This window comes from Brassica oleracea, chromosome C5, assembly GCF_000695525.1.
Source record: "Brassica oleracea var. oleracea cultivar TO1000 chromosome C5, BOL, whole genome shotgun sequence".
Classification (NCBI taxonomy): Eukaryota; Viridiplantae; Streptophyta; class Magnoliopsida; order Brassicales; family Brassicaceae; genus Brassica; species Brassica oleracea.
Genome location: NC_027752.1, coordinates 9,162,512 through 9,174,223, shown reverse-complemented (window position 1 = coordinate 9,174,223; position 11,712 = coordinate 9,162,512). Strand labels below are relative to the sequence as shown.

The following is an 11,712-nucleotide window of genomic DNA, read 5'->3' as shown; positions in this document are numbered from 1 at the left end:
AAATTAACCACCACCAAAGAAAGTCTCATCGATGCTCCTTAAGTATCTAGTGATATAGCAGCACCGCTATCTAATACTGTCACCCAACCATTCAGGCATTCTACGGTAAGGCTGTCTTCTTCTCAAGTTTGTTGTGGGATTCAGACAGTGAATCCAATTTGAGACCGACATTTCTCTAAATAGCTGTAAATTCACTTCTTTTCTAAATACTCAAGATCTTTTTTTTTTTTTGTTACTGTTAATTCTGAGATTTAGGTAGTGGATTTGAGATCTGGTTCACTTATCTGCAAGGTGAGTTCCAGATCTGGTTTCCCTAATTTTAATCTCTGAAATTTTCAATTTGGAGATTTTGTTTTGTTCTTTTTTTTCCTAAATAATCATTGTATTTTCTTTCTCTTTCTTGTTTGATTTCATTGCTTAATGATTGTGATCCATTATTATAAAAGAAAGTACAGATCTTTAGCTCATGAACGACTGTTTTTATTATGTTTTAATTTTCTTAAATTTTGTTGCTTGATGGTGATTCTCAGTTTGGATCTTTACTTAGTCTTCATAAACAAATGGCTGATCCATTGAACTTACAAAGTGCTTAATTATATGCTCTTCCAAGCTCTAGATATAAACAAAATTTACAGAAATAAAACTGCAACCTTTGGTAATAGATGTGTTGTGTGGTCCTTTTTGTTATTGCTCAAGGATATAAAGCGTTTGTGATTGGTAGGACAAATGCAGGTGGTGTTTTGAGTTTTGGTTGTTGACATCATGGGGAAGCCTGCAAGATGGTTAAAAAGTGTGCTACTTGGAAAGAAACAATCCAAGTCTAGTGGTTCTAAAGACAAGGAGGTAACCCTTCAATTAACATTTGAATATATAAATTTGAATAGCTAAATTTTTGTTGCCGTAGAGGACTAAGATTCTTCGGTCTACTGTTTGTCTATGGTGTCACTTTCTGATTTCCTCTCTCTTTGGTGTCTGTTTCTATTGGTTATCGCACTCAGAGAGTTGTGAATGGAAAAGAGGTAGTGGTGATATCAAAGATTGAAGAATCCGATGTGGTTTCAGATCTTCCATCCTTTGGAAACGCAACAGTTCATACCAGTGGTGTGGGAGATACGCAGCCTACAGAACACGAAGCGGTTTCAGATGATGAGATACAACTTCCTGAGGTCCAAGTCCAACCAACAGATTCTCCAAACGCTGCTTCTGTTGTACCTGATGACTCGTTATCCGAATCAGACAAAATTATGCAAGAGATTGCAGCAACAACTGTCCAGGCTGCCTTTAGAGGCTACTTGGTAAAATACTTATGAACCCCTTCATTTGCATTTTTCCCCTTGTTGTATACTGACCTGAGCTCTCTTTGTGTGAAGGCTCGGCGTGCTTTCTGGGCGTTAAAAGGTATAATAAGGCTGCAAGCACTTATCCGAGGTCACATGGTTAGAAGGCAAGCTGTTGCGACTCTCTGCTGTGTAATGGGAATTGTCAGATTGCAAGCACTTGCTCGAGGAAGAGAGATCAGACATTCTGACATTGGAGTTGAAGTTCAGAGGAAATGCCCGTTGAATCATCAGCATTTGGTTAACACTCATCACTTTGACTCTGTGATTTAAGTTTCTATTTCTGATTAGCTTTTAACTTAAGTTCTGTATCTACTTTTTCTGTCTTATCAGGAGAATAAACTCCCTGAAGACTCTGTTGTTGATACACATACTTACCTGGGAATCAAGAAGCTAACTGCAAATGCGTTTGCTCAGAAGGTATGCTTGTAAAGTCTATTACCGTATCTGTTTCAAAAAGATTTATATTTAGAATTTTTCATACTTATTAAGAAAATATATTAAATTTTAGTTACCAATGCATTATTTTCGTATTTCATTCCACACATCTTTTAACCATTAGAGTTTTAATAAACACAATTATGTTTTTTAAAGTTTGCAATTTACCATTAATTAATGCATTGAAAATGTATTTTTTAAAACATTTTTTTTTAAAACACGGATCTTTTCGGAACAGAGAGTGAGTATTATGTTTGAATGTAGAAGCTCTTGGTGGATAATAATGTTTTGTCTATCTTATCAGCTTCTAGCTTCCTCTCCAAACGTGATGCCTGTGCACTTGGAAAATGATTCGTCCAACACAATCTGGTTAGAGAACTGGTCAGCGTCTTGCTTCTGGAAACCAATTCCTCAACCTAAGAAAACTTCAGTCAAGAAAACTCAGAAGAAGTTTGCCAGTAACTCTCAGAAGAGTGTTCGCAAAGTCCCTACTTCAAATGTTGAACATCCCTCGGTTGCACAGACATCATTTGAGCTTGAGAAACCGAAACGCAGCAGCTTCCGCAAATTTTCAACAAGCCAATCTGCAGAACTACCACCACCACCACCAGAGACTCCTCAAGTTGATCTAGAGAAAGTGAAACGTGGGTTGAGGAAAGTGCATAATCCTGTAGTTGAGAGCTCTATCCAACCTCAAGGAGTTACACAGAAGGAGATTGAGAAGCCATCTCCAGCTTTAGAAGAACCTGTGAATAATGCCTTTGATGTGGAGAGAACAGATGAAATGTCTCAGCCTGAGGAGTTGAAACACATTCATGAACCATTGGTAACCAATGAAACACTTGACTCCACATTGGTCAGCCAAATCGAAGAAAATGTGATGGTTGAGGAAAAGGAGGATGTGAAAGAAGAGAGAACTCCCAAACAAAACAACAAGGAGAATCCAGCTAGGAAGGAGCATAAAAGATCAGGGAAGAAGGATTCTCCGGTTACTACTACTGCTACTACTCCAACCACTGAGTGTCAAGAGAGTAGTAATGTGAATCAGAACAGTAGCCCGGGCCTACCAAGCTATATGCAAGCGACTAAATCTGCAAAAGCAAAGTTGAGGTTACAAGGCTCTTCTTCCCCTAAGCAACAAGTGACTGAGAAAGCCACTAGACGTTACTCGCTACCATCTTCAGGTAACAACGCAAGAGTCACTTCTGATTCTCCTAAGACAACAAGAGTCTCAAACTCTATTGGCAAAACTGGGAAGAAGACCGAGAAACCTCTTCTCAACGGTTAGTAGTGTCCTAAACAAAGCCAGAAAGTCTATATAGAGATTCTGAGTTTCTTCTCAACTAATATTATTTTGGTTTTTGCAGGGAAGATAACTCCGGTAGAGTGGAAAAGATGATTGAATGATTATGTGGTGAAAGAAAAGAAGGCCATTATTGATCACTCTACAATATTTCACCATTTATCTTTATAGTTAGTGTTTGTGGGTTGTATTGAGAATGTACATCATATGTTTGTTTCTGTGGGAGTTTCAGTTTCTGTTTTCATCACACATTGTTTTAACTGCAAAATTAGATGTTTATGATATGTAATGATGATACTCAACTTCTTAAAAAAAAAAATCTATCCATGAAATACAACGTTTTAACTGAAGATGGTACTATAGTGTGTTGGTGTTCAAAAAAAAAAGGGTACTATAGTGTGTATAACCACTTCAACTAAATCTTTTAAATTCATGAAATGGATTAGTCCAATAGTACTAAAAGTTTAAATCGAGGAGGGAAGGGATAAGTAATTAAAGTGGGGAAAACAAAGAAGAAAAGCATAAAGGATACTCCACTGAACTCAAAGAAGCAAGACTGGATATTACTACAATGAGAAAAGAGCTTGGAATTATAAAAAGTATGTATTAACACAAGCTTTCAAACCAACTTCTCCTTCAATTTTTGTATATTCTTTTTTGAATAAAACACTTTTCCCCCTTTAAGACGGCCTTCTTGCTTCTTCTTGAATAACAATTTTCAAGCCAAGCCTTCTTCTTTGCATATTTTTTTATTCTTTCTTGGGCTTAGTTTTTGCTTATCTTAGCATAATTACATCATATTATTTTTGTCGTTGTTGTGCTTAGATGAACCCCATCTATATAAAAGAAAAAGGTAAACCTTATCTACATTAACAATAGTTTTGTTTTTGTAAAATAAATCAGTGTCATTATTATTTTATGAAAGTGAGTTATAATGTCTAAGTTTGTGTATGAACATTCAAACACACACATACATATATATGTAAAGGCTGTCCATGTCAGGCAAAGAGAATGTTCCAAAGATGTCTCAATGCTCTTGGTTATTCCATTTGATAGGGACATATTGTGTGAAGTACAATTCCCAAAAGCAACACAAGAATGCACTTTATACAACTATATTAGTAATCTATATTGTATCACACCATTCACCTTATCCAAATAAACAGAAATGTTATTATATGTGAATGTATATGAGTATTGTATGTTTAAAATATAAAAAGTATGGAGATGGACAAAAAAAACCAAAGAGATAAGCTTAGCTTCCCAATAACAGAGTTCCAAATGTAAAGCTTTTTTGGTTCAAACTTGTCAGAAGAGAGATCTTCTAAAACCAGCCTTTATATATGCTTCCTTCTTACCAACCTTCTCTCCATTCCAAAGAGAGAGAAGGAGAGACAAATTTCTCCCTTCTTCATTAACCTTTTACCATTTATTTAATCTCTCAAGTATTTATATTTAACTTCACAAGCTAGCTAGTAGCTAATATCTACAAACGTTGTTCAAAATGGGTGTTTTGGTTCGTCGAGATATGTTTCTTCTTCTTGGCATCGCATTTTTTGTACTTCTTCAAACGGATAAAGTCTCAAGTCTAAGATGGGAGAGAGATATGAGGCTGCAGCTTCTAACTGTTCATCCCTTCCGTGTTCTTGAAGAGTCATCATCATCATCGAAGGAAGGAAATTTAAATACAAATGGAGACTTGGCGCCCTCTGTGATGCATGATCCTAATCAATCTGTAAAAAGAAAGATTGGAAGAGGATCTGATCCTATACACAACAAATGCTGACATTCTTATAGAAAGAAGAAACAATGTTTTTGTTTCTAAAATAAAAGTTAGTCTATACTCTGTTTCTGCAGTCTCAGTTACTATTACTCTCTGGTTTATTGAAAAGTTTAACTATCTGTCTCCTAATCCTTCAAGGGCTTAAGTTTGTACTGAATCTTTGTTCTTTAATACATGTCTTCCTTTATGTAAGTTTTGTTTGATGCATTATATATTTTGAATATACAAGACTTGGTGTGTTCTCTGTGTGATATTTTCAGCGAAACTGAATTAGTTCTGATTAATCAGATTTTCATCCATAAACATGATTAAACATGGAGAAATTTACCACCTAAGACACTTTATGACTTATCAATTACTCTTGGAGACACAATTGATTGGAGACACAATTGACTTTGCACACACATTATACATGGGTAAAGACACAAAAACCCTTCACCTTAATCAAACTAAACTTTTTCAACTTTCTTCGTTGTATAAACAAGACCAATGGACACGCGCACACTCCCTAACACGTGTGAAAACCCTTGACTAATGTAAATCAAATCTCACACAAAGTTCAATCGTCTTCAATTTTGCTCACCCCTAGATTCCCGATGCTTCCTTCAAATCCAGCAAAACCATTGTCAGATCTAGAAGCGAGATTGTGAGATTAATCTAGAAGCGACACGACAAGGATCTCCGTCACCGGCGCTGCAACTTCAATGGCAAGTGTATTGGGAGAGGGATGAAAAAGTTGAGGACAAGAAGAGACGAAGACGACGAGCATGTCGGAAGCGGTGATGGCGGAAGCGGCTGAGGATGCGAAGAACTGGAAGCGATGATGAAAGATGCGGAAGAGAGCTTAGAACTGAGGTTGGGGAGATGACGGATGCGGCCGTGGAGAGGTTAATTAAGAGAGTGACAAAGAGTGGGTTTCAGGCTAAGAGTAGAGCTTCTGGGATGGGAGAGGCTTCCTCCTTCCCCAAAAGATACGTATTTTGGTTTTGGATCAAGATAGGCTCTGGTTGTTACTCTGTCCACAGTCCGCTCGTCCACGCCTTTGTCAAAGGCATCATGTACACACATCCCCTGTACACAACTTCTCTTTACCCAACTCTCCTATCTACACCTCCCATGTCCACACACCTAGACTAAGAACAACTTCATGGTCTATATTTTGTTGTTATGGTAAATGAAAAACCAGATCCATAAGTCATCCGTCCACAAATTGTCCATCCATAACTCACATGTCCACATAATTAAAACTCATGTCCAGACATTGTTTATCCACAAAAAAATATTTATTAATTATTAAAAATATTAAAATGGATGTCAAAGTACAAAGGAAAAAAAATTAGAACAAACTATACCAAATATATTTACTTATGTATTTTAAATTTTGAAATACAGTTAAAATAAGACATAAGGGGTGAATGTATAATAAAAATAAAAAATAATAATGTAATACAATCTTATTATCTATCGTTGGATCTTGTTGCTTCTAATGAAATCTAAAGACATGCAAATCTCAAATATAAAATCGTTACACACCCGTTAAATTTCTTTAGACAAATTTAAATTTATGGTTCAGATTAAGACACAATACCAAATTTTTTTAATGTCCATAATTCAGCTAAGTTACTTTAACTTAACCACACAAAACACAATTAACTGGGTTTGAGAGCATAAATGTCAGAAAAAAGATAGCTGTCCAAAAAAAGTATCCCAACAGCCCAATGTGTGTCTATGTTAAAAGAACTCAGTGCCTTACATGGTAAACAACTATGTATGGATCTTTTTAGTGAAAAGAAAATTCTTCAAGAGTTTCGGCTCGTAAGCCCAAATACAAATAACTAGAACCAGGGTGGGCTTTATGTTTAAAATAAGCCCACAAGTACTTGTAAGAACTAAAGAAACATGGAAAACGAGAAACACTATTATGGGACTCTTAATTTTGATTTTAGACATTTTGATTATTGAAGTCTATCGTATACAGAATAGTATGGTTGTTTTGATATTTAAAATATTAGCTTCAGTCCCACGCATATACTGGACAACCATCTAGTTTGGTAATATTTGAGATGCATGGGGTTTGTAAGATTCTGGGTTGGCAACTTCACGGCTCACGAGTTGGGCACGGTTGGTGAGGAACAAAAAGTCGTTAGTCTCTCATTACACATAAATATTAAAAACAACCCATCTCTCATTCTCTATTGCAACCATTGTAATTAGGCATGGGCAAACAAAACCGGAACCGAAAAACCGAACCGAAATACCCGAAACCGGAACCAAACCAGAACTCTCAAATATTCGAACGGTTCTTTTATTTCTATATCCAAAATAACCGAACCGAACCGGAACCGAGAACCAAACGGGTACCCGAATATATAAAAATATTAATTATATATACATATAATATAACTAAATATATATTTTTAGTTTAAAGATATTTTAAAAGTATCCGAAAATAGTTGAGTATAACTAAATTATTATAAAATATCCGAACTACCCGAAAGTATCTGAAACTATCTGGATAGTTTTATCCGAAATATCCAAAATAATCTGAAATTATTATCTAAATCATCCTAATTATTTGATATTTTACCTTAAATAACCGATATTTTATCTGAATTACCCGAATTATCCAAACTATCCGAACCCGAAACGGAATCAAATGAGAACAAAATATTTTCAGGGTATTTCCCGGTTCCTAGTTTTACTATCCGAATTGAACCGAATCCAAAACTATTCGAACCGAACCAAACCAAAAATAGGTCAAGTAGTAAAGGATTGTCTAGCCTCCTACCCGAACTACCCGAAACCCGAAATACCCGAACCGAACCGATACCCGAAATGCCCATGCATAATCTATATCATAATGACTGAGTTTTGCTCTCTCCTTAGGATGTTCACCTCAGCATTTCATTTATTTTGGTGGACTCATCTTTATACTTTTATTTTAATATATTATCTATTCCTAAAAACTTGCAATAAATATCACTTAGTGCACCGGTTTACACATCTTTAAAAATGCTAACAACCCGAGTTTGAGTGGGAACCATGGATGTTTTGCATGTTTTTATGATTAAGTTTAATTAAAGGCAATTATGATTTTTACAAGTCGTCTTCCTCTTTAGACTTTTAGGTTTTCTGCAATATTGACTCCGACGGCTCATAATTTTTAACGACATATACATCAATTTTTTCGTTTTTTTGCCATTTTCATGAAAACATCATGACTCTTTATATATACTACTCGATTATAGGATGAAACGAGTAAAAATTAATTTTTTTTAAGAATCTCGATTTTCGGACCGAATCAGTCTAAATCGTCACCGTTGGTGTCCAAGTTACGTTTTTCCGGCGATTTTACGGCCCTTGGCGGTGAGTTTTCGAACAGGGCTGTGTAATGAATTAATGGTTGTTGGGTCATTTTAATTAACCTGCGGCCTATCGCACCCAGTTTCTATATAAGCCTTAAAAGGTAAGGCTGATGCGTCAGACAGACCCAAAGAAGCCTCCTAATCGTCTATTCTTTTTGATAGTCTCTAAGCTAGGGCCTAGGGTTCTCCCACTTTGTCACTTAACTCTCACCTCCGATAATAAACTATTACCCTCTAAACCGCTCTATTCAGTGTCGCGTATCATTGAAACTCTTTAAATTGATAGAATTTCATAGTCCTACTGAAAACTTGATTAATATAACTTTTCTTTGTTGTTTGTTCTACTTTCCGAAGTTGTCCACTAAGACCTGTACGCCATGGAGGGATTCACTAATTTCCCAGACTTCTAATCCGAATTAGAACACATTGGTAGTTTCAAGGAGGAGGTGAACAAAATCGTTTACACAACCAACAACTACAGAAACAACCGATGAAAAAGAAACACAGCTTCTTGGACGGGACTAAGAGAGTTCGCATAGACCTGAGAGGAGGTCATGGAGATTCATTTTTTATTTTTGTTAAAAGATCTCGCCTTGACCATATTTATAAGGTTATGTATATTCTCTTGCTCTATGTATAATAAAAGGTTTCACTATTGTTTGGGTTTCTAAACTGTGGTAGATAATTATTTTTTTATACTTGCACAACTTACAGATTTACTGGATAGCTAATGAGGATGGCAATTAGTCAGCGTATCAGATGTTGAATTTCAGCGGATATGTGGGTCTCTGTCCGATATATTCATGGGAAAAATATTGCTAGATGTCGAATTGATGAAGATAAATCAGAAACTCTTTTAGACGTCCACACATGAGATATGAAATATTAACATATAAGAATTCACCGGTTATTCCCATATCAACCTAATCAATCTATTATAATATTGATTATATACAACACGAAAAAAACAAAAGTTAACAAAAAAAAAAATCTCATATAGAAGACTACACAATGCGTCAATAATGTATTCGGCTCCGTGCTTGTGTGGGGGCTATGTGAAAGGCCCCGACCCGGTTTTCCTTACCGCCAGTACGACCCCAATTCGCTTCCCTCGACCAAACATGATCGATACCCGATTTTTCTCTAATTTAGGATTTTATCCCAGTTTCCCTCTATGAGGTTCAGTTCAGTACACAGGGTTCACTAGGTCTAATCCAGTAACTTAGCAGTCTACTAATTTTTGCAGCATGATAAACATGTACCTTAATGCCTCGGTGCTTCGCTGACTGACAATCCATCCATACGCTCCTTCCTTGCTGTCTACATGCTTTCCCGTCCTTCCTTATCTAACCAGTAGCTTGATCAGACACTTAACCGAATCCTATTGTTTCTTAGTCACTCAGCCAACCATCCCCACGTGACCCAAGTAAACAAAGAGAGACGGCTTGGTCTCCAACCAGCCATCCAGAATAGACAGTACGCTAGCCTTGCTTTGCGCCCTAAAACCAGTCCTTGATCACACCCGGATCAGTCAGTACACAGTTGGCTCCACGGCCCTCGATCCAGTCAGTTCTCCCCACGGCCATCCTGCTCCTCAGTCATTCCAGTATCAGTAACACGCCCTCTTGTGCCTCACGCATCAGCAAACTCAATCCTATTTCCAATCGATCCTCCTTCAGTATGTCGCTGGTCCCGATCACCTCCAACGATCCAATCAAATCGATCACGTCAGTACCACATCTCTCCATGGCTAGGATCGTTCCAAGCACAGTATCTGATCCTTCCTTCAGTTCATCAGAACAGACTGATAGCATATGCTGTCGCACACAGATCACACCCAAACCGTACACAGTATCCGATCGGGATTGATCAGATTAGGACATCAAACCCAACAGATACGTTGTCTCCAGGCCCGCGACCACTGCCTCTCGATCTTAACCACCGCGGGCTCTAGTATGCGTCGCGATCCATCAGTACACAGCAATGTCTGTACAGATTAAGCTGGCGGTCCCTTTTCCGCGGCTTGCGCACCGTCCCATGGATTGTAACCACCGTATAGCGCAGTAAGTACATCGCGAACCATCGTTCCATTTTCAGTCCGTCTGACACGACTCAGACCACACCGAACACACCATCGCTCGGCTCTAGGACAGTCGGATCAGAATCCGAACGATCCTTTCCAGCGATCTTCGTCTCTCTCCATCAGTTTTCTTGTCTCTATCTCTCTTTGTTCTGTTCTGTATCAGAACCGTGTCCAGAAAAAGATGTCCTTTCTCTGATCCGTGATCTCCCCCTTAAAGGAAACAGATGGGCGGTTTCCCTACCCGACATAACCGCTCCCGCGCCCATTTAATTCATAAACTGCCCTCGAGCAGTTTCTTTCTCGGTTCCGTAACTACCTTAGCAGTTCCCGAACCCATAAACCGTCCCAGTCAGTTAAGTGGTCCGGCAACCACTCAGAACCGCCCAATAACTGCTTCGCTAACTACTTATTAACCGCTCCGGTAACCACTCAGTAACCGCTCTCGGTAACCGCTCAGTAACCGCTCTCGGTAAACGCTAAGTAACCGCTCTCGGTAACCGCCAGATACTGTTCCCGTCATTTTCCTTGGCTAATCAGTTCATGTTGAGCTCAGTATCTATTCCCGTCACAACGTATACCAGTCAGTCCACACATTGACTAACTAATCTCGGATGACAAGTCCAGCTGCCTTGTCTGAATCCGTCCAGCTTAGTCCGACAAGCTCAACTGCTATGTTCGGACAGACAGTATCGTTTTAACCTGATCAGTACTATCCATATGTAATGTCCAACATGTCTATCCCGTCTGATCAGTCCGACTTTGGACTGATCCAGTTCAGACTGCGGGATGGGGATGCTACACTATGCCCCTAGTTGTAATAATTGTGTTCTTAGCTACTTTTTTTACTAGGGATCGTTATCCGTGCCAAGGCCCGGAGTTTGTGCATTTTAATCTATTTTTGTCTCTTGCTTACTAATCTAGCATTCAGTTTTTCAATGCATTTTATCTTCACCATCTCCTCTTGTCTTGTTTACATTTGTTTTCACGTTTTGTCGTTTGATTTGTCCTAGTTTTGGCTTGTATAATAACTTAACCCTGCTCATTCTTCTTTCATTCTTTATTGATTGATATTTTGGCTTGTCGCTTAGTTACCACTAATTTGCTCGAATCATTTTTCATCATTTGCTTCGTTTCTTTTCATATTCATTAACTATTGTCTCCAATCTCTTTAAATCCTAAAAATCCTACATGTTCTTTTATTTATTAAATCACATATTAAATATTGTTGAAACTGTTTATTTATTCTAATAAATCCTTACGATTATAACTAAGATGATATGGATAAAAGACTGATTATAATTTAGTTGAAATTAAAGTCTAAAGTAGAAGTTATTAAACTTGCAATCCTTCTTTTTGTCATCCAAGATAGCTTTAGTCAAATCAATTATATTGATTTAGAAAAC

The 11,712-nt window shown here is 37.6% G+C and overlaps 1 protein-coding gene across 4 annotated transcripts; it reads left to right on the top strand.

Annotated features, from left to right (window-relative positions):
- Window positions 1-3,323, top strand: LOC106295674 (protein IQ-DOMAIN 31-like). 4 transcript variants are annotated; one of them, XM_013731643.1, is made up of 8 exons: window positions 1-105; window positions 256-291; window positions 733-843; window positions 999-1,295; window positions 1,371-1,577; window positions 1,671-1,757; window positions 2,080-3,058; window positions 3,143-3,323. In XM_013731643.1, exons 3-8 carry the CDS (start codon window positions 763-765, stop codon window positions 3,172-3,174), a joined length of 1,683 nt encoding a protein of 560 aa, XP_013587097.1. In that variant the 5' UTR covers window positions 1-105; window positions 256-291; window positions 733-762; the 3' UTR covers window positions 3,175-3,323. The 4 variants fall into 4 exon arrangements, with proteins under 4 accessions (XP_013587097.1, XP_013587096.1, XP_013587099.1 ...); XM_013731642.1 differs by having other exon boundaries at window positions 722-843; XM_013731645.1 differs by lacking the exon at window positions 256-291.
- Window positions 3,324-11,712: the final 8,389 nt, after the last annotated feature.